At 36.5% G+C, this 24,090-nt stretch overlaps 2 protein-coding genes across 2 annotated transcripts in view; both read left to right on the forward strand.

Moving 5' to 3' along the window:
• Window positions 1–2,842: 2,842 nt before the first annotated feature.
• LOC113458545 (lipoxygenase homology domain-containing protein 1) overlaps window positions 2,843–24,090 on the forward strand; it is a 168,715-nt gene continuing 147,467 nt past the window's right edge. The window contains exons 1-5 of the mRNA XM_026791313.2: window positions 2,843–3,058; window positions 6,053–6,703; window positions 8,071–8,242; window positions 20,994–21,157; window positions 23,133–23,219. Of these exons, the coding sequence (XP_026647114.2) occupies window positions 6,065–6,703; window positions 8,071–8,242; window positions 20,994–21,157; window positions 23,133–23,219 (1,062 nt within the window). The 5' untranslated portion in view covers window positions 2,843–3,058; window positions 6,053–6,064. The remainder of the gene's footprint in view (window positions 3,059–6,052; window positions 6,704–8,070; window positions 8,243–20,993; window positions 21,158–23,132; window positions 23,220–24,090) is intronic.
• Window positions 11,050–18,138, forward strand: LOC141730805 (oxygen-regulated protein 1-like). Its single transcript, XM_074551109.1, has one exon. It carries the CDS (start codon window positions 11,055–11,057, stop codon window positions 16,599–16,601), a length of 5,547 nt encoding a protein of 1,848 aa, XP_074407210.1. The 5' UTR covers window positions 11,050–11,054; the 3' UTR covers window positions 16,602–18,138.

The raw sequence follows: 24,090 nt of genomic DNA on the forward strand, positions 1-24,090 counted from the left end.
GCATGAAACCAACAGTAATAGTTTAACTGGTGTAGCGATTGCCCTTTCTAACGAAGTGACTCACTCTTGAATGATAAAAATACTCAAGTGTTCACTGCTGCTCCATATGGCCCTGACTTAAACAAAGGATCTCCTTCAAGGGCCATAGGATTGCCAGGCAGGGAAGTCCTCATTGCACACAGGGCCCTGACCCTGCTCCCACTCAGGGTAATTCTGCAGAAAAGGCTGCTGATATTTCTCAACCTGGGGTGCTGATTATCTGCTAATGAAAAAAGAATTTATCAGCAAGCATGCTGCACATGTAATTGCTAACACACTTTTTCTTTCTCAAGCATCAGTTTCCCAGGTATGATAATGGTCTTGGGGAACACTGAGGACTTGTAGAAGGAGGTGGAAAGTGTAGGTTGTTTTTCGGTACTCATAACATTTAATCAGTTCAGTTACTGAAGCAAAGTCTGTAGAAACGGAGGAGTAATTGGTCAAAACTCAGGAAGAGTAGTGATAAAAATATCTGTTACAATTAATTTGATGATGTATTTTTCTGGTCTCATACAAATAATTTTGGTGTCAGTTAGAAACCTCGGACTTTGAAAACTTCCACTGGAGCTTTGGTTCAGCCCAGGTTGGGCTGAACTCAGCAGGTCATGTGTTTGCTTAGGGTGCAGGACCTGGGCCTTTTGGCCTCATAGAATGGTGTTGTAGGCCAACTGCAGGCACTGGACCTTAAACCAGCAGTGTCTCTTCCACTGCCTTCCTAGAGGGCAACATATGGCAAAAAAAAGAGAAAATTTCCACTGATGCCTGAAGTCATGAGAATAGATCCTTTGTACTTACCTGGCACGACATTCACAAAGAGCCAAACATGAGCTTTGTTCTTTTTGCTCCTTTTCATTGAGAGACAAGGCCTCTCACTGAAACTCAGTGACAAGTCTCATAGTGATATGGTCATAATTTCAGTTACTGCCCAGTCAATAAACCTTAAAAAAATAGGACCAAGAGGGATATGCAGTACAGGTTAAGTGCGATATTTAGCATTAGAACCTAGCACTAAAGATGTTTTGGGGATAAACAGGTTTGTAGCTTAAAAGTGAGAATGACACCAACTCAGAAAAATTGTAAGTGTGCTTGGCATTACAATTTTAATTGTATGTTTTCTCATGTGGCCTGATTTTGTGTGCTTCAATTTTCTTGGCCGATTTTGTATTCCCCAATTTTTCTTTCTGAAAGATTTATATATAAAGAACAACTGTTCTCCAGATATTAAAGCTAAATTCTTATTGAAAAATTTTAATAATTCCATGGATGTCAGCCAAGCCACCCAAATGAGTGGATGAAAGGTGTTTCTGTGTCAATATTGATTGCTTTAGGACAGTGATAATTTTTTTTTTGTAGCTTGTTAGCTTTAAGCCTAAGTAAAGCATTGTTCTATTGATGCTATTTTTACTGTAAAGTTGATGATTTCTTATATCTTTTCAGAATATGTGAAGTGTTTGTAGTACAAGAGTGAATGCAGTGGGCCTTTAAGCTATATATGTCTGGATAGAAGCTTTGCAAGCCTTTTGAAGTCTTAGAGAAATAAGAGGCATTCACACTGTAGAATGGTGACACTTGATTGTCATCTTCAGCAGGTCCCAGCAGTATGATCTCTTGAGTCCCCAGTCCTAGTGATACATGAAAGTCACTGATGGATTAGCTGTTTATTTAAAGTGACTTTGCATGCCCTGGAAAGTTAATGAGGGTAGCAATGATGTTTTAAATCCAACACTGTAGGGATATCCAACCCAATAGAAATTCCTGTTATAAACAGTTTAGTTTTAAGACATCAGAATAGAATTTGCACTTGTCCATCTTCTGAACAAGTGTAAACAATGGAATACAGACTAGAATAAAAGTACATTAGCTAAAATAGATTAAGGACCAAAATGATTATACTAATATATTATTTTAAAAAGCAATATTTATAGCAAAATATCTGCGCAACATTATAATTTAATCTTTGTACCTATGTATCTCATGAAAGTCGAACTGAAGTGGTATTTTACAACCACCAAAAGTGTTGAATTCTCTACTAAGGAGACTGGTTAAAACCAGCATGTAATGGTAGTGTTTACTGAGCAGTGTTTTTGTTACTGTTCTACACAGCTAGTTTTGAGAGCTTGGTGTAATCCTGATTAAGCAAAGAAGCTCCAAATCTGATTATACATCTGGCGACAATTAGATGGAACAGTCACCACCTGGGAACATAGTATTACCACTGGAAAAAGAAAAAAAAATCCACATTCCATAGCATAACTAGAATACAGTTAAACATAATCCTCCTATCTCTTCCTGAACTATCTTCACACATATTAATAGTCATGGCCTTTTTTCCAGCATGTAGAAATGAAAATGCCTCATGGACTACAAAACTCCTTTAGACTGTCATATTTCAGTGACTAGTGTTAGAGAAACTGTGGAACTATTTTCACTGTGTTATCTGAATAGAGAAAAATATGGGAGAACCTTTAGCACAAAGAGAATCAACTTGAGGAAGTGAATGAACAAAGGCAAGAATTACGGGTAGATAATAATTAGAGATAGTTAATGAATAGTCTCAGATGATGAGTGATAGAAACTCCATTTTTAACATATTAAAAAATTTTATCACTAAAGAATTTAGTTTGGATGATAAACCTACTCTGACAAGAAGATAGATTAGATAACTAATGTTCCCCACCCACATTTTTATTTTATGAGTTTATGTGACTATCTTGAGCAATTTAAGTAAATAGAAAATTATACAAACAAAATATTAAATAGGTAAATTTTGTTTTAACATCATATGAGAGGACTTGCTGGATGAGATGTTAGACATTCTGCTCTGAGCAGTAGCTGCCTGTGGTGAACCTGGTCTGGTGATTCACATTAGCTGAGATTAAGCAAGTGGATTATGATGTTTTTCCTGGCTGAGCATACTTGGAATAAGCCTAAGGATGTTGTTTCATGCAACATAGATGTGGTGTAATTTATAAATCTCTGAAAACAAGCTTTACTCTTTTTTATTTACACAGGACCGTGGGTGAGTATGATAAAATTATATGCAATGCTTACCAGCTCTGTGACATCGAAGGTATTCTTATGTATTTAGAACAAAGTGTTCCACTTAGTGTCTCTATAGAATTTACCTTTGTGCATAAGTGTTGTGGTGGTTTGTTTATAGAACACTGGGAAAGGATTAAATTCTGATTTCTGTTTGATTTTATTGCTGAATTTCTCAATATTTTAGTTGCCAAAGTATTTTACTAGATGTCCTATTCCATGTAATATCAGCTATTTCTCAATTTTAGAATAGTATTATTTAAATATGAAATTGATAGTATATTTATGATGAAATTAAGGTATTTTGGGGTAGCCTGTAGTATGAAAAAATAACTTCCACGATAAGTTGATCATTCATTGTTGAAATGTTTTCTATTTGTAAAAGGTATCTAAAAGCAGAAGAAATTTTTTCTGTTAAAATTAATGCTAGAAATGTGGTATGCCAAATAAAGAGCTATCATCCATTTTCCTAAGGAAAACTTATTTTTCTTAGTTAGTTTTGCACATTTAAATTATTTCATGTTTACACTGAAATTGTCTTTTTTCTTTATTGATATGTATATTCCCTCTTTGTCTTGGATTTTAGTACTTCCACAGTGCCCAGACTAAGTATAATAATTAGCTTTATGTAAAATCTGTTGCATTTCTCTTTCAAATGTTGATGCTTATGTAACTGACTGTTTTGCGCAAGCACAAATTTCTAGAACAGCTTCTGAGACTCTGCTTCTAAAGTGATTAATGTCAGTGGTCTAATGAGAAAATCCACCCATTTTATCTCTTGTAAGAGTGAATAATCGAATCACACAGGTAGATTAATTTCCACTCTATTTTCACGAAGTGTTAGAAGTACAGTAGAGAGTATCTGAGGAGCTGTGTCTGTTCTTTCCTCTCTTTGGCCATTGTTGACAACAGAGTTTTTCCCCCAGAGGTCCTGGACTGGCCTCTCAAACTCCACCCTTGGCCAGCTGAAATGGAGAAACATGACATTCAGTTCACTCAAGAGCTTCTGTCATTGCTGCTTTTACTCCAGTAGAACATTTGCTCTGCTAAGAGAGTAGGAAATTTGTGTTGCAGCTAGCAACAAATATGTCCTTATGGATTTCCACTAGGAACATCCAGCTAAGCAGAATGAAGCATGCAGTATAAAATTTAAAACATAAAATGTCTGGTTCAAATTGTGTCCCTAGTCTAAACTCACCAATCAACCTCTCAGTATAGAAGTATAGTGAAAATTTACTCAGCTAATGAGTAGATCTGCCAAAAACGAAGAACAGCTTTGGCTCTCAGTGGTTTCAGCTGAAGTGGAGCTCCTCCCTCCTACAGAGAGTAAGTCATTTCAGTAGCTGGGTTGTATAAGTTGCTGCAGCCAACCTTGAAAACTTCTTCTTGGACATTCCTTAATTAAATGTTTTTTTTTATTTTTCATGTTTTAGGCTTTTAAAAATTATTTATTTATTTTAAATGGAATTGTGATTATGCAAATCAGTCTTAGAGTACACCATTCTAGTGCAGTCCTGTTGGGCTATTTTTCAGTTTTAGCACTTAGAGAATTATATTTTGCAGCATAAATTATCTTATAAGGAGACATTTCTTCCTGTGTTCTGATCAGTGTTCAAAATAATTAACTCCTAGTGGAGGCAAAACACATGAGTTAAAGCAGTGCATTATTGCACTTCACCTGAAGCATTATTGGAAAAGATGTAAGAACACAGTAAGATAAAATCTTTAAAAATCTGACTTTATTTGAACCTTCATTGTCCTGAAACATAACATCTTTTTATCAATTTCAGAATGGATATAGGAAGGATTAAAAGAATCAAAATACTTTTTTCTATAGCTTCATTAAAAAATACATGGTAGCTGGAGATTGCTTCATTACTCAATATGGCAGTTATATTAAGGTAATATCATCAAAGTATTTAATTTATTTTATTTTGATGACAAGTGTTCCCCAAGGCTGCAATGTAGCTTTTCAGTAAAAGTCTACTAAAACTGTTTCCTTGAGTCAAATTTGTTGAAAAATTTTACCCTGTGTTTCAGTGAAAGCAAGCCAATCATTAAAATAGTTATTTTAGTCACTGAAAGGGTTGTCATTACAGCATCTATATTTAGATTGGATTAAAATGGAAAGATTGGTGCTCTATTTACCAGCATGAAGACTATCAATATGGTTGTCAGAAATAATTTGTTATTTATAAGACCAGTATTTAAATGTTTTAATTTCAAGTCTACTTCTCCTGAAGAATACCTGAATGTTTTTTATACTTTTGAGGGACTTAAAGGCTTTTCTTTCACTAAAAATGCCTTATTTTATCAGTAGATTTTTGTCTCAGTATATGACTGTTGCAGTAGATATGTATTGTGAGACATAAAACTTGTAATAGAAAAGCAAATAATATGTCAGTTTATGATAAAATTTCACTCTAACATATGTTTTGGGCCTTATTATTGTATAGATTACAGTTCCATAAATCAGGAGACTTCTTTGACTTCCATGGTTTTGCCTTGGTATGAAACTAGTATATAAGATTAGACTGAATTGCATTGTCTTTCAGTTTAGCTATTTTGGACTAAAAAGGCATGTACTATAGCAGAAATTGCTCCCTCCTAGAAAGGATTTTTCTTAAATATCTTAAATGTGAAATATCATCAGCTTCATGCTCAAGAAAGGATGGACTGGCAAACCACCTCCTTCTAAGAAAAGGTCTCTTGCACCAAAATGATAAGAGAATTGAAATTACGTAGGAGAGTTTTGGGAATACTTGCAAGTAGAGCTATGCTAACTTAATCTGACAGTATTGGAGTCTTTGTGGAATTTAGTGATAACAGCTTGAATCCATTTAAATCCAATGATTTTTGGCACAACACGCTGCTGTGGGTTTCTCATAAATCCTCTTCCTGCACCTTTCAAAATGTAGATCATATTTTTACCAGTCACAGAGAAAGTTTTACACCCATCTCCTCTTTCTTCCAGATTGCTGCCAAAATGAGTGAAACACCTTCCAGCAGTTACTCAGCGAATCATGCAAACTCCTCCGAGAGCGAGCAGAGTTTATCCGCGCGCCATTTCAACATTACCGAACCTGTTGTGGCAAAACGGATTTGTTTCTATAAAAGTGGAGATCCCCAGTTTAATGGGATCAAAATGGTTGTTAATAGCAGGTCTTACAAGACGTTTGATGCCTTGCTGGATAGTTTGTCCAAACGGGTCCCGTTGCCTTTTGGAGTAAGGAATATTAGTACACCAAGGGGGAGACACAGCATCACCAATTTGGAGGATCTGGAAGATGGAAAGTCCTATATTTGTTCCCATCAGAGGAAAATGAAGCCCATCAACCTGGAACAGGCCAGCAAAAAGCCACTGCCCTGGCAGATCAGCAGGCCTGTCAGTGCTCGTCGGCGAGCTGTGCAATTAGCAAGGCAGAATGAAGATGGGTTTGGCCATCGAGAAAGCAGAATAACAACTCCCAAAAAGATGCTTGTTTTCAAAAACGGGGATGTAAGACTTAGGCGCACCGTAGTTTTGGGAAAGAAAAATACACAAACATTTGAGGCCTTTCTGGACCATATGAGTGAGTTAATGCAATATCCAGTTGCAAAGCTCTATACCACTGATGGCAGAAAGGTGAGAAAAAGGATGAGTACTGACATTATTTTGTGATTTCTTCTAGATTATTTAAAAAAAAAAAAGTTGTATTCATGTTTGAAAAATGGTCCTGATGTATGATCTGATGTGCTAAATGTAATCTCTTTACTTTCTATGCTTATTTCCCCTTCTGAAGGGCTACTGGCTTGGAAGAAATATACTGGAATCTTGTGAACAAAAAGAAGTTAGTGAGGACACATTTCATTTTAAGCAAAAAAGGAAAAAACACTTTTTTTTTCCTCTTACTCAGGTCTCTTTAAGCCATGCTGCCAATTCTGTACTTTTATCCACTTACACAAGATCTTCCTTTAGTCTTAATGATATTTATCTGGGATTTTTAATGTTTTAGAACACGGTAAGTAGTATCTAATGTCCACATGTATTTTTATCATTGTACAAATGCAGAGTGCTTTGCCATCAATGACTTGGAACTCTGACACCTGATTGCCTATCATAGTTGCAAACCATAGACCAGGTTCTGTACCTCTAAACTCAGATGGTGCAGCACTAATAATTCAGATTTTAGTCTCACATGCTGTCTGTATAATTTCATCTCAGTGTTTTTTCTGTCTGTTGTTTAACCACAGAAAAGCACTTATGGCTGCACTTAGCAGGCATCTAGAAAGAGAAATCTGTGCAGAACTCTAAGAGTTCAAAAGAAATCTCCTGCTTGCCCTTCACATGTTGAAATTGTATATTAGGTTGGGAAACCATCCATATTACCTACAAGTTAATGAAGTACAGTTTGTAAGCCTTAATTTGCAATATATTTTGGAACCTACATTTAAAACTGTCAGACAAGGCTCTGAGCATTTTGATCCAGTCAGATCTGCTTTGTGTAGAGGGTTAGACTACATGACCTCCAGAGGTTTTTTCCAAAGTATGATGCTCTATGGTGGTCTCCTGTTCCTTTGTGAAAGTATTAATCAACTGCTTGTGCTGCATTCTGAAATTTTCCTCCATGTCTTCATACATATGCCTACCTCTAAATGCATATTCATATTTCATGACTATGAGCAGTCACTGTGCAACAATGAAAAAAAATTACATGTCTAAACACTTAAATTTTAAGAAAATTTTGATCTGTTTAAGAAAATTTTGATCAAGTTACTTCTTGAGGTAATTATCTGCTATATTCGTATAACTAGACACATCTTCACAGAAATAGGAATTGCCTTATAGGAATTGAAAAATTAATTCCATGCTGTGATACATATTTAATAGTCTACTGCAAATGAATGTGGAGACTAAGCAGTGAAGATATTAAAGCTTGAAAGAGATGAACCTCTTACATTATTTTTTGGTGGTTACTAATGCAGAGAATTTAATGTTACTTCTTTTTCCAGGTTCCTAATCTTCAGGCCCTGATATTGTGCTCTGGAGCTGTAGTCGCAGCGGGGAGAGAGCCTTTTAAACCAAGCAATTATGAATCCCTTGGGTATTTGCGACCTGCTAAATTGCTTGGAATTGGAAATCGTGTGTACCCAAAAGCAAATGCCAAGCCAGAAAGTGAAAAGAGTAAGTTCTTTGAATTAATTTGTATTTTAATAATTTGTTTATCTCTCTCAGCATAAGACACAAACAGTGACAATCTTACTAGGATCAAGGATATTCAGAAAGGCCAGTTGAAACTCTTTATATCTGCTGTGACTCCTCTATAGCTTATGAAAGATCAAAGTGTTAATTTTCTTTTTAAAATGCAAGTTTCTGCTAAGTACTCAGCTACTATGCATATTTTGTTTCTGATAGACTTAGAACATGGATGAAAATTTATGAGTATATTTCACTTTAATTCACTTGATTGCCATTGTTATTAATTTTTTGGTGTCAGAATTAATAACAACAGTGGTAAAAGTAAAACCTCAGGCTACTTCAGGGTCTCATTGAATTTCTTGGGCAAAACTTCTGTTCAGTTTTCAGAACTTAACAAGTGGAGGTTTGGCTTGTCATGACTTACTCTTCTTCTCTTGTTGCATAAATAGGAAAACTAGTATAGCATCCATCCACTCACAAGTTCATCATGTCTTTGAAGCTGCTTTTGCCTAAACAGAGTGTTGTCCATTCCTATATCCTCATGGCTGCTATATATACTTTTTAATAAGTTTGGGAAAAGATACACAAATATGTACTTTCTCTTTGGTTACTTACCGAGTTGCTCCACTGATAAGATCAGGAAGAGTGTGACCAGTGGATGAGCAGGAAAATGAGGAGCTCTTGGAGAGAAGTCAGGCTAGATGAATAGCCTAAGGGAAACGAAATCCTGCAGTACCGCATCTTTAAGTCCTGTGGGAGTTCCTGACATTAGAGCATCCTGTAGGGCTGAGGTGCTGTCTGCAGGAACTTCCTTAATCCAGAGTACTGTCTACTCTTGCTACAGCTTCATGCTGTACTGGAGAGCCCAGGGAACACGGTAATTGTTACTGTACTGGGACTTTCCACAGTAACTCTGACAGTGTCATGGAGCACGTTAATATATGACATTTGATTTCCATTTGCTTGAGGGAGTTCCATTCACATTCCTTGCAGTTTATTATCTCCCACCAGGCTATTAATTTAAGTTTTTTTCAGCCTTCACGTACTTTGACTTGCACAGCTTGAGACCTGTTTGCAGAGCATAACTAATGAGTCAAGACAGAATGAATAAGAACATTTTGAGAATGAAAGATGTGCAGAAACAAAAATCCTACCTAGATTCTCCTTTGAGACAGAGCCTTGCAATTGTAGAAAACCTGAGTTATTGAATATGATTATCTCCTGCTTCTAATTCTTAGTCAACAGCAATCACAGAAGGAGGGAGGAAGAAACAACCCTCTTTTTGTCTTTAACCTGAGAATTTAAAAAATATCGGGTGTAGGAGGTATCACTGATGAAATGAAAGCATGGAAAATGAAATTTCAGCATCTTTGTTCCAATTCCATTTCCTGAGACAGGGAAGGTGAGATTTTTTCTTTGTGAAGCCTAAGTTCTGGTCTATGTTAGAAGAATTAGTACAAACCATTGTATCCTTTTCAGTTCATGGTAAAGCATCTGCTCAAGAAGCTTGCAAAGCCTTTTGCCTGAAGTTATAGACATGTTTCTATAATGGTAATATATTATTGTAAAAGTATTGATGTGAAAACACTTAAGAAAACAAACAAACTTAAATTCAAGAAATGTAGATAAATTAATATTATATGTGTTAAAATGCTTTTTGCAAGTCAAACCTATATATTTAATGGTGGATCATATATATATATATATATATTTCAATATCGTAGGAGTTGTTCATACCTTTGTGTGGGCATACCTGCACAGTTTCCCTTGCATGTGCAGAAGACCTTGGAAGACAGAAAAACTTTATTCTTATCTCACGTTCTTTTAGCTCTCAACTCTTCAGTGACAATGATGTGGGAGAAATGAGATAAAATTTTTAAAAGACCCAAGTTATTGCAGAGTAATTAAAACATATACTGTGTATGCTAACATATTTTGGGCCACATTCAAAAATGATTGAAGTCTAGAAGTATTCTTTTAGGCTTTGCTGAGTTTTGCATGTTGTCTACAGTACAGATACATAAATGTGTTCCAAAATATCGTGATTTAAGTTCAGATTTTACAAGGAGTTCAAGAACTTCAGTGTTTCCTTCTTTACAGAAGGTCAGAGGATTGGATATGAACCCTTTTGTCACGTGTTAGTGGCGTTACAAAGAGTAGTTACGAATAAACTGTAGATTGTTAAATTAGGCCAAGAACATATATATTGATCTTTAATGACAAATTTTAGTGATAATTGTAAGAACTAGTAGGAAGTGATATAATGATCACTAAAACATGAGGAGGAAGTAAAGCTGGTCGTTCAAAACCTGAACGAGTGAGTACCTATGAATCCTTTCAAAAGCTCAAGGCAACCTCAGCTCTCAACTAAGTACAAAATGAGATCATCTAGTACTTTTTTTTAGGTTTGGAGCTTCAAATAAGACTGTAGTTCTGGCATTAGAAAGAACTTATTGTAAAAGAATAAATAAGTAGACAAGTATTTAAATGCTTAATTCTTTATTAAGATTTTCTTATATTTCTTTCTCTGAAAACTTCATAGATGAATAGCAAGATTACCCATGGGGTTTTTTTCTGTACTTTATAATGCAAAATAAATAAAAAAGAAAGTATGTAAAATAAGACACTTCATTAGCATCTTTAATACTAATTTTTCTCCTTTCTTCTTTTCCTTTGTTGCCTGTCCACTCACTGTCTCATCATCTGGATCCTTATCCGTGGTACTTGCCTGCTCTACTTTCTGTCTACTGAATGAATCTGTATTCTTTCAATGTAATTATGGGTAGTGAGAGCTGAAATGGACTCTAGTTCAAGATCTCAGATATTCTCAGTTTCTTCTGATAAAGGATCCAGCAATGATAACAACTCAAATGATAACAACTCAGATTCTTCTTATGTTCTTGACAGCCATAATGGGATAGGAGGAAATAGGTCAGTTATTGGTGAAGAATTATCTGTGGCACAGTATCAAGATGACATTGAGAAGTCTGTCCACGTTAACCAAGATGGCAGTATCACAGTGGAAATGAAAGTTCGATTCAAAATTAAAGAGGAAGAAACCATTAAGTGGACAACCACCGTAAGTCGTGCTGGCCTTTCTGATGACAAAAATGTCTCCATCTGCAATTCTTCTGCAATGCATGTGGGAGACTGCTCATCCAAAGTAAATACATCAGACTGTAGAAATCCAAAAGATGCTCCATTTTTGAAGAGCTGCAATAAAGAAGAGGAAGACTCATTACAGCAATCCAATGAAGAAATGTCAGAAAAAGAATCAGAATCTGATTTGAAAACTGCTGATTTTAATGTCTCTGAGAAGAGCAATTCTGCAGATTTAGATGTAAGCAATGTACCCGAGGAAAATATCAAGCCTCGCTTTTATAGGCCTCCCACCCCTGGGCCAAGGCGTGTTAGACAGAAGAAAGCAGTAGTTGAAAGTGTCACCTTGGTATCTGATAAAGAGGTTCAAGAGAAGACAGTAGGACAGTTTTCCTACAGTGAGGAAGTACAGAATGGAGAAAAAACATCTGAGTACTGCATGGTAGCTCATTCAAGCAGGAAAAAATCAAGTGTCAGTAGTCCAAAGTTTAATGAGATGGGTGACAATGGCTTATTAAAGCTGTCTTCAGAAAATGTAAAGGAAGAAATGCTTTTTAAAGTAAGCCACAAAAGTAGTGAGCTAATAGAAACCACAAACCGGAAGACATTAGACGTGCCTAATGAGGACGAATTGGTACAGAATATATTGGAGAAATCAGTTGTGGAACAAGGTACATACAGTAGTTTAGTGTCAACCTCCAAAGCCAACATCAGTGGTTTCATGTCATCGTCAAAAACTTACCAGACAGCTAGGCCAGGTACAGCAGATCACATCCATAAGTCATGTGATATTAAACAAATAAAAAGATCAGTGAGTTCTTTCATTACATACTCAGAATTGTGTCAGTCGAAAGAAGAAATAAAATGCCAAGTTGCTGATTTAGTAGGTGTTTCTCAAGAGTCAGTGCATTCAGCCTGTGCTGGACATAGCCAGATGACAATGATGGCACCTCCATGCAGTAAGAGTCCTTCTGAGAAAGTAAATCAAACAACTGGATTCTTTCCTACTGTTACTGAAAGTGAGAATCAAACCAGTGCCACGACTGAATCTATGAGGACAACACCCATTGAGAACAATGAGTCTGCATCATCCTTCACCAAAAAGAAAAAGAAGAAAAGAAAATCATCAAGCTTTCTAGACCAAGATACATATGAAAATCAAAAGCATCAAGAAATTTCAGGGATAACTAGCAGTGAGGGACCACATATCTCACAGGATACCACAAAAGAGGCTATGGATAAATATTCTGAAATGCCTCATAAAAAAGGATCTGAATATTTTGTAAAAAACAATGATGGATCTGCCAATTCAGACAAAACCATAAATCCTGAAGATGATTTTGATCACCAGGATTCAGTGGAGCAAAATGGATCACCATCATCTAATAAAAAAAAAGGAAGTAGTAACAATAAGTTAGCCAAAGTAAAATTGAAGTCAGGCAAAAAAAGCAGTATAATTTCATCTGCAAAAAGTGAAGATGGTCTAAAGACAGCTGATTCGAACAACGAATCTGAACACAGTCAGGGTACATTTAGTACTGAGAAACAAGGCCCACATCTTATGACCAGTTCTTTCAAGCAGACACCTGACTCATCAGTGACTTCAAAGCCATTGTCAGAAGTGCCAAAATATCTTACCTTTGAAAAAGAAAAGGAAAAGAATAATTTGGAACATTTGCTATCAAAGAAAGAGAAAAAGCAAAAGATGATGAAGAAAAATCTAGGTAAAGGAGTAAATAAGAAAAATATGTTAGAGAGTGTCATTACACTAGAGACCCTAAACCAGGAGAATTTTCAAGAGAAGGTTGCTGAGCATTCACGTGAAAACTATGTCCAAACTTGGCTGAAAAATTCTTTCTCAAATTCTGTCTTACCCCCTATAAAGAAAAAAGAAGGGACTGTAGAGAATAGCAATGCCTGTTCTTTTCCTGAAGAAAATAGTGATACTTCTATAGAAAAAGAAGCTAGGTTTATCACAAATAATGTGCATGTAACTGGGAAAACACATTTACTTGAAGATAATCTAACAAAAAAACCTTTAAAGCCTATTGGTAAATTGAGAATTTCAGAAGACTCAGCCAAAGATTCAGATGAAAGACAAACTGACTTTTTGATTCATTCTAATACATCTATACTAGAAGAAGCCAGCTATTTGCTAAAGTCGGAATTTCATCAGGATAGTAAGCTGCATTTGTTTCATGAAGCACATCACAATGACAAAAAGATGACAGAAGTTGACAACCAAGTTACCAACCTATGTCAAAGAAAAAAATCTGAGGTTGCTGTTCAGGCTGATTGCACAATTGTAAGAGAGAAAATTGGAATTGAAGTTCAGAATAATTGCATGTCTAACATGTTGCTGCATGAACTTCAGTCAGCCTTGCTTGGTCTGCAGAAAGGACATAGTGGATGCATTGGAAAATCTTGCAGCTTTTCGGATCTTTCTCCTGCAGCTTTTGGTTCTTCCTCCAACGCCCTCTTAGCTTGGCTACTTTTACTGAATCTGAGAGAGAGTTTGATTGGGACAATCACAGATGATATGCAAAAAAATGCCTGTAGCTGTTCTGAAATATTTACGCAGTTAAAATGTCTGAAACAAACTGCAACTATAGAACAAGCTGATGAGCTGAAGGCTGTCTTCTCACATCTCCAACAATCAACAGAAAATAACTTAGTACACTTCAGGAAGGAACTTGAAAAGCAGGGCTCCACACATGACAATGTGCCCACATCTGAAATTCCTAATAATACACATTTGCATGAACATGAAGAATTAGTTGAACCTTGTACTGTGATGGACAGTGTAAATTCTGAAGAAGCTCTAAAATTAACTGGGGAATCAGAAAGCTGTTTTGATATAGAGAAGGATCTTTGTAAAGAAACAGAGGCTTTAGACATGACTGCTCCTGAAACACTAGATGGTCAATTTGCCAATACTAATTCAAATACCTGCAGCCTTCCATCAGCTATAGAGACACCAGAAAGAAATGAAGAAATGCCTGGTAACCTATACGAAAAAACTCAAGATATATCATTCACTAATGAAGAGTCAGAATCTTCAGTAGAACCTAACTCCACAGTTCATAGTGTAACTTCTAATGATAACAATTGTATTTTAGATCAGGATACTTCTGAGTTAGAAGGAGAAAAAGGTGTTGCACCTGTTAGTACTGATAAAAGTGAAGATGAGGATGTTGATCCAAAGTCATCAGATATTGACCAAACCCTTAAAAACCAATCTACACTAGATGCTGAAACCTCTCTAGAATATAATAATGAGGACTATTCTGTACAGGGAGACAAAGAAGATGCAGAAATATCTGAGGAAACCTCTGAGAGGTTATCTACAGTCTCTCCATTATCATTTCGTTATGAATCAAAGCAAGTTACAGAATGTGACATGACTGAAGGAGAACAGAAATTGCAAGTAGAAGAACTGGAGAATAAAATGTTTTCTGACAGCTCTCAATTAAAAAAATGCTTTAAAAGTCCTGCTACTTCAGACTGGTCAGATTACAGACCAGATACTGAAGAGAGTGATAATAACTTTAGAGCATCCAGTGACTTGACCAATGAAAGTGGGGAGGAAGCACTTGAAAAACATTATAATACTGGCTATGTCAAGAGAACTATTGAAAGACTCTATGGCAAGACAGAATCTTCATTTAAGCCCGACTTTCACAAAGGATTTCCGTATATGTCGAAGGTATTTCAAGCAGATACTGAAGGATTCCACTCTGCAGTGGGGGAAAAAATAATTTATTTTTCTCAAGAATCTATGTCTTGTTCTGCACAGAGATTTTCACATTCCTCACTACCATCACAAGAATATCCAGTAAAAGTAAACAAAGATGACAGTATATCAAGGAGAGAAACTCCTTTACCAACACCACAATCTGCTCTTAACAGAGAAGAGACAAGCTATGCTAATGACTGTTTAGGGGAATCTCCAAATCAACACTGTCAACCTAGCATTCAGGCTAGTGAAGATGAAGGAGTATTGATAGATAAAGGCAAATGGCTTCTGAAAGAAAATCATTTGATAAGAAGGTCACCACCTGAACGGATTGGAATGTATGGTAATTTGGATACAACATCAATTGAAAGTGATGAAGTCCCATACTCTCACTTTGGCAACCTGGATCAGTACCCTGCCCTTGATGAGATCCCTTCTTCAGAACTTGAAGACATGGTAAAACCCCCTGAAAATTTTTGTAGCTACTTCAATATGCCTCATAATAGTGATTCAGACCCCTTTCAGGATGAGTCAAATACAAAAGGCAAGCCTAGTCGCAATGGCAAGATCCTTCCTGCACCAAACAAAGACAAGACCAATCCATCAACCGTGGTAGGTTCTACTTCCACACAGGCTGACACCAATTTTCCAGCCTTCTCATCTGTAGAATTTAGATTGCCTGATAACAAGGTGCATCCTTTGGAAAATCCTTCAAATGCTGCACCCATACAGTCTCAGCCAACTAGTGTTAGTAATGTTGAGAGAAGTGCTCTTCGTGAAGAAGATTCCCTTGATAGACTCCATGCAATATGTGGCCAACATTGTCCAATACTGATGGTAACAGTAACACCAATTAATGAGGAACAGAGAGGGTATGCCTACCAAAAGGCATCTGATATTGAGAACCAGCTGGGTCCATATCTGTTGGCCAAAAAGAGCAAACATTTAAAGTGGTCAGGTCAAGACCTGACAGACAAAAGTAATTATGTGACTTTGAAGAATAACTCTATCAATAAAATTGTCAGTAATATCTTTAATAGGTTTTATGCTGATAATACCTTAGATTTTATTAGTAACTTTGGGATACTTGCATCCTCAACTTTGAAAGACATGAATGTTTTAAGGGAGTTACATATTACAGAGGATATGTATGCAAACCACATGGAAGCTAGAAATTGTCAAAATAGTGTATCCAAACACATACCCAGTGATCTTGTCACAGGCACAAATACTGAGCTACCCAATGGAAAGACAAAAAAAAGTCAAACTTTAAGAATAAATTTAATTTATATTGTTGGAGAAAAATGTTCTCCCATGTTGGCAGATTCAGCAGAAACCTGTCACTCTGAAACATTTCTGAAGTGTGACACTTCCTTAAATAGCACTGAACATAAAGCCTCTGAAAATCTGAAAAACAAAAATGCCTTTCCTACAGAAGAAGACAAAGAAGAAGTAGTTAGCTCTTCTACAATGAACAGTGGAAACAGTAGAGATGAGAAAGACTTGTAATAAAGGTCTTGGAATTTCCATTACATTAGATTAGTGAAAACATCTTCAGAAAAAAAAAATCACATAATAAGCTGCTGTACAGCACAACCCATAAAACTCTCAGTGTGAATAACTAGATAAAAATAAGTGACAATTGTATATCAGTGCTGAAATACAAACATTAATTAATTTTTTATGGGAACCACTATATGAAGAAAAGTTATACTTCCAAGGCAATGATTTCTTGGCTAGGAAATAGTTTTTCTGTGAAATATTATCTTTTAAGAGGTAGTGGTGTACCAATAATCTAATTTTAGAGAAATGGCTGGTTGGCTGCTTTTTTTCAGCTGAGAACTGAAATTTTAAATACCTGCCCAAGATTTAAGATTTTGTATTCCAGGACATTTGAGAAGGAGTTTGAAAACTGCCTTTCAGTAGAAATGCTTTTCCCAGAAGAAAATCAACAGATATGTTTAATTTTAAATGAAAAGTAGGAAATACTATTCAAATGCTGTAATACACTAACGAGTAGGAAACAGAAGTCATGTTAATTTTATGTACATATACATTATAAAATTGCTGTTTGAGATTTTAAAGGCCAGCTGCAGAATATGTATGTAAGTAAATAGATTTTTCCGTGTAGGATCATCCAGACACCAAATAAGGAGGCCTATTTAACTCAGAGGACACTTGAAATGAGGCATATTTAGGAACTGAGAACAGAGATTGTTTGCAATGGACTTCCTGACTGCTGTTGCCATATTTCCTTCTGAGACAGCACCACTTACTCTTTAAATTGTTCTACATACGCTGAAAGTTTTAGTTGTGTGTTCTAACTTAACCTCTGTCTGTATTTTAGAGCTTATATTTGTGGTTTTGTTTTGGGTTTTTTCCTTTGTTTGTTTGATTTATTTTTTGTAAATATGTTGTATTTTGAGAATCCAAAGCATATGCAATATGTTCCAGGATCTTTCAATCAATTGTTAGAGTTATTTTGGATACCTGTTTACAGCATTTTTTAATACTGCATGTATGTAGTAAGCACCTATATATGGTTTACAATTTTCAGTAAATGATGTAACACACAAAATTGGAAAATATTTAATGTATATTGTGATTAGGGAGAATGTTTCAATTTTTTGGTTAGATTTTAATTCTTAATACTGGACAGTACCCCTCTTCATTGTTAAGGAAGGCAGAGGTATACCTGGAAAAAGAAGGTGCTGCTTTTCAGGTAGAGAATGAGAATTTGGCCATTCTGTACTCTTGAAGACTCTGTCTAGAATAACTAGCATGTACATAAGCCCTGGGTCATGATCCTTTGGTTATCCAGATTGGGGACCTAATAAAAGGCTGATGTAAATTCCTCTTGGCCCAGAGGCTTTGATTGTGTCTGTGTGGGACTGAAGGCACGTGGAAGGGAAGTAGAAGTTGGATGTGAAGCAAAAGGGGTTTGTAGTACAGGTAGGAAACCTAGCACTCAGTTTTTTTAGAAGTTTTTCTCCTAAATGAATGTTATATTTCTGTTTGAAGGGGTGTATACTATATAATAAACAAATGTTATAACTCTAAAGCAAGATGTATTGTCTAATTTATTTCACACTAGATATCTGTGTGTTATTTCCTATACTGCCCTTGTTTCTGACATTCTTCTGTCCATCTCCACTTCTTTTGGTGTCCTCCTTCACTTGTTTTAGAACTGTTCCAATTGACGAGTGTCAATGGTATTTTTTTCATCCCTTTACATGTTGATACAGAAATAAAACCTTTGTTTGAAAAATGCAACTCGAAATTGCTAGAATCCATCTGAATGTCATAAAGCACTCTGTGCTGTAAATAATGTCTAAATTATAGGTGAGCTAACAGCTATATATGTCTCCATCACTCACAGTCTTTCTGCTGGATTCACAGCACTCTGTGCTACACTCACAACACCTCAGTGCTTCCAGATCAAGGTTCAGGAGCCTTTAATCAGATCCTTATTACTGAGTTACTGAGGGTTACTGAGCAAACTAGCGCTCAAAACATGAGATGTGAAGTACTCCCTCAGGATACAATTAGCAGAGACCACAGCAAGAGGTGAAATGAATATTAACAGAAAAACTTGGTTTTTATTTCTGTTAACTGAAAGAGAAGGAATAAAATGGTCAACTCAGAGCAGGACAAAAGGTTGACAGTGAGCTGTACCATACTGTCCCAGGGTTTATATATTCATTAGTGGTACAGGGAAGATCCAAGAATTGTGAAATCATTTAGGTTAGAAAAGATCTCTGAGTCCAACCATTAACCCAGAATTGCAAAGTCCGCCATTAAGCCATGTCCCCAAGTGCCATATATACAGATCTAAATACTAAATACTTTCAGGGTTGGTGACTCAACATCTTCCCTGGACAGCCTCCTGTGCTTGACAGCATTTTCAGTGAAGTGATTTTTTCCTATCCAATCTGAAATCCAATCTAAACCCTCCCTGGTGCAACTTGAAGCAAAAATAGAGAATATCAGGTATCTGAGATGCACAGATAAAACAAAATTGCTTTCATAGTTAAGACTGGAGAAGGCTGAAGAGAGAACCTCACAATGCTAGAGAAACATACTGATTGAGAGACGCAAGAACACCATGAGAAGTAATGTGAGCTACTTTAATAGGATAGAAAAGTATTCAGCAAACGTTCTGGGATTTATAGAGAGTATGCCATACATCTGGAAGGAATTCAGTTTTTATCTTGCCATAATTTAAGAAGAAGCAGCCAACATAACATATAGATCACAGTTTATCTAGTTCAGCTGCTTGCTAGAGGGAAATGACACAATTAGGTAAGTAATTCCATGTAATTACTAAATCTCATTTTAAATATTTTTCTCTGTAGTCATCACAGCTTCCACTAGAGAGATGTTCTAGAGCTTGAGTCCTGCTTCTGATGTCTGTCATGAATGTTTTCTAGTTTCCACCCTCAGCCTACTCATGGTTAGTCTATATACATGTGTCCCAAAGCCACCACTGTAATTTGCTTAAAGTCTTTTTCCTCCTTGGTATTCATCAACAAAATCAGACATTTTCTCAAGTGTTTATCTTATAGAAATATTTTCTCTATTTCTTCTAATAATCTGAAATGCATAAGGTATATTTCTCTCAATTGTAAGGATGTCAGAGGAAAAGAAGACCATTTAATTGTTCAATGTATTGTTATTAAACAAGTACCTTGACTTTTATGGAACTAATGATATAAAACATCATTAATCTAATTGCAATTTTGATCCACTGTAAGAGTTATGGGGAATAGTTAATACAATTTTCTCACCTTGTGTCACAGATTAGCCCCAGCCAGAACTAAGCCCCACTCAGCTGCTTGCTTACTTCCCCACTAGTGGGATTAGAGAGAGTAAAAGAGAGAAGACTCATGGGTTGAGATATAGATTAATAGGTAAAGAAAAAGGTGCACACACAAGCAAAGCAAAACAAGGAATTCAATTCAGCTAATTTCAGCTGAATGAAAGGTTTGGGTTGCAAGGGGCCTTAAAGACCTATCTAGTTCCACCCCCACTGCAGTGGCCAGGCACCTTCCACTTAGACTCCATCCAACCTGGTCTTGAGCACTTCCAGAGATGAGGCATCTGCAGCTTCTCTGGTCAAAATATTCCAGTGCCCCACCACCCTCATGGTGAAGAATTTTCCCTAATATCTAATTTAAAACTGTTCTCTTTCAGTTTGAAGCCATTGCCCCCCTTCCTTTTATTACATGCTCTTGTAAATAGTCCCTCTCTATCTTTCCTGTAGGCTCCCTTCAGTTACTGGAAGGCCAGCCTGAAGCTTTCTCTTTAAACCTGATTCTGTCAGACTTTCCTCCTGGCAGAGGTTCTTCATCTCTCTGATCAGCTTGCTGGCCCCCTCTGGATTTTCTCCAACAGATCAAAGTCCTTCCTGGGCTGGTAGAGCTTCAGTGTGCTCCAAACAAGCTGCTACATCTGTGTAGCTGATCACACCTCTGCAGAGATACAGATCCTTTCTTAAACAGTTCTTTTTCAGCAGAGCTAATTTGCTTTCAGGGTTCCTAATGTTTAAAGTGATGAGTGTCAAGGCTGTCATTACACAGAACTGCATTGAGTAGAGCTGATATTTCCAAAGTAAGGAGAACCCCATATTTAATACAATATTTCAAAACTGTGTTTGAAAGGTGATCTACATTCATTCAAATTAGGTCATAGAGGACATTTAGAATAAAAGACATGAATGCAACCTGACGTTTCTTGTCATGCCAAACATAGCAAACTCAATATTTGCCTGCTGTAATTTTGTGAAATACATATTTCTGTATTCATTGACATGCTATTACTTAGAATTTTGATTAACAAAATGCATTTTATTTAAGAATCGTGAGTTTAAGTAATTCAGCAGGTCTTTTTATGTTTTGATAGCTAGGAAATGGAATGTGTCAGTCCTCACCAGTGATGTGCCATCTGCAGGAACAAGCTCAAAGGTTTATATTGCATTGTATGGGGATCGTGGCAGTTCAGGTCCTATTTTTCTCGATGGAGAGAAAGGAAAATTATTTCAGAGAGGCAATGAAGACATCTTCACAGTAAGTAATATATATTCATTGTGTTGCCCTCTTGCTTCCTGCCAGATTGCATGACATTTCAAATTCTGTGTGATAAAAAGGCAGCTTTTTGTATGTTGCACATATACAGAAATGAGAAACAAGACTTAAATGTAGAGCTAAATTTAGTATCCTTTCCCAATCACTTATCCAAAGCTCATTTGATTCAACATGTTTATTGTCTGTTGAAGAACTTCTGTTTTATTTGCATTGTGTCCAAGAAAATACCAAGAAACATACAACAATAGCTAATTGTTTAGTTTGCAAATTTGAAACAGGGCTAGAATATTAAAAATTAAATGAGGAAGTGAAGAATTAGGATATGGAGTAAAATTTTAACCTTGTTAAACACCTGCTGCTTTATTGAAATACTGGCAAATTTTATACCTGTAATAAATCTATCTGAAACTACTTCTGCTTCCAGTTACACAAACAAATTCTTCCTCAATTAGTCTTACATGGTGGTGATTTAGGTGAGCCAGACTAGGTCCTTTATCACAATCTGCGTAGCTTGTGTGTGTATAGAGGATTGTCAGGGGCTGTTTACAGGTGTCTGCTACAGGGCCATATGACAAAGAGGTTCTTCCATCATTACTATCCAGTGTAGCCTCTCCCCTTCTGAGAAAAGGTGATGGATGCCAGCCCTGACAAAGAGCTCACCTTTGCCACAGTCGCCCCATAGATGTTTGGGGTGCAGGAAGTGCAGTTCTTATCCCTTTTCTCAGGAGAACCCAGCACCCCTGATACAGATGATACAGATATCATTCTCCATCCGTGATATCAAAAGCAGCAAGATTGAAAGGAGTGGATAAAACAAGTAAGCAGGTCCTGACAGATTAAAAGACCCTCTTCACAATACATGTTGTTGGCTGTTTCCTGTTGCCATTACTAAAATTAATTTCACCATTTAAAAGTAATGATGACTTTTAAATGCAAAATGTGTAGGAAAGTCCCATTGTTTGAGATCCAGGATTCCTCTGTTAGGCAATACCCACAGCACTGAATACAATTAAGGAGAACCTACTCTGAAATGTATAGAAAGAGAAATGGCTCTCTGAGTGCACTGTATTTGCACATAACTGTGGCCTATCCTTGCTGCTCTGCCTCTTTATATTTTATAACACTGAGTTCAGGGAAATTCATGATACAGGTAACTCAGTTCATACCCTTCTATACAATGTCAATGAAAACACAAAAATTAATTCCACGGAAAACAACAGGAGAGAAAATCAAGCCTACATTATAACAAAACAAATTATACAGTGAGGAAGGAAGACTGATGGTGTACTTCCAGTTCCTTGAAGATAAGCTTTCTATTTCTACACTTAAGTTCATAGTAAGGTTGTTTGAATAACCTTCACACAAAGTTATTCCCTCAGTGCCCTGTTATCTGTACTGGACATATTCATCCAGCCTGCCCAAAAGCTAATCTTTCAAATACAGCTTTTTAACTTGATTTAATTGAAATTTTTTTTGTGAAAAGAAGCATCAAAGCTGAGCACAATTGTTTCCAAATATTGTAAGGCATACAATCCTGGAAGGGTAGGGAGAAACTCAGAGGTATATGGGAGGAAAAATAATTTTAGAGCAGGTCACTAGGGTGTATGCTAAACTGAGACAGGTTTTATGGTCAAGACACTTTTGCTTTTTGTCATACATATGGTCTCTATTCACCTCCCACTGAGGCAAATATTCAGCCAGGAATTACTACAGCAACTTCCTGAAGATATTTAAATGGAATTGGCAGGCCAATTGGATTTTTGAGGGCTGTCTTTTAGAGGACCCAAATGTCTAAGGATTATCTGAAGTAAAATATGTTGGAAGGGCTTGTTTAAATGTCAGAATATTTAATTCCTTAAATCAAAAGTGTCACCTTACAGTTTCTAAATGAATTTCTGTTGTGTATCTTTTCTTTTAACAAAAGATCTCTGTTTCCTTAGTTGTGTTTCTTTTGCAGGTCAATACTAGGAACATAGGACATCTCTACAAAATACGTATAGGACACACAAATGCAGGAAACTCCCCTGCCTGGCACTGCAAAGAGGTAAAAGCAGTGAGAAAGAATTTTTTTCTGTCCAAAAGCAGTCACTATGATAGTGGACTCAAAATATGAGTAAGAAAAAAAATCCCTGGGATTATATTAGCCTCACCAAATGCTTTCACCCTCATTTAAGGGATTACTTATGAAGGAATGGTTTTGTGTGGAATTAAAGCAGCTTATGATGTCTGCGTTGGCTGTTTGCAATTTAATGTATTATGTTTCTTTAAAAATGTGTGCCTGGGCAGCAGGGAAGACTGCTTGACTTAGCTGCTATGGTCTGGGTCTTCTACAGTCTTTGTATGCTACAAAGAGTGGTGTCTGGCGTTTGCTTAAACCCACAAAGTCACTGAAGCCAGCCTAGCCAAGTCCTCCCCAGATCTGTCCCTGATGCCTATGGGTCCCTGTGCACAGCACCAGAGGTACATTGCAAATATTTCTAGTTCTGTGTCTGTGACAAGAAGAGGTCCTTTTCTCTCCTTATGTAAAATATATCTTGATGCAGGCTAAGCAAATATAATAAAGCAAAGAGAATGAGATGGTTGCATTTCAAGATTTGGTTGGGAAGTATAATATAGAAGTTTCTGCACTGGAAACTAAAGGATCTAACTTTTATCTTAATATCCAGTGTGATACTATGTGTGCCAATTATGTCGTATGCATGCCTGAAACCTTTCCATCTTTGTGCCAGAGCTTCTTGTCTTTCAGTTAAGAGACTGCAGTTTATGAAGAGCTTTAGCAGCTGCTGGTAAACTCAATGTTTAAATTGTATTTCATGATATATCTAGATCTATCAAACGCAAAGTGCCCACTGAAGTCAAATATTCATTGATCAGTGCTCAAAATCTGTGGCTATTTGATGCTTGTGTTTACCTGG

Source organism: Zonotrichia albicollis, chromosome 1 (genome assembly GCF_047830755.1).
Source record: "Zonotrichia albicollis isolate bZonAlb1 chromosome 1, bZonAlb1.hap1, whole genome shotgun sequence".
Lineage (NCBI taxonomy): Eukaryota > Metazoa > Chordata > Aves > Passeriformes > Passerellidae > Zonotrichia > Zonotrichia albicollis.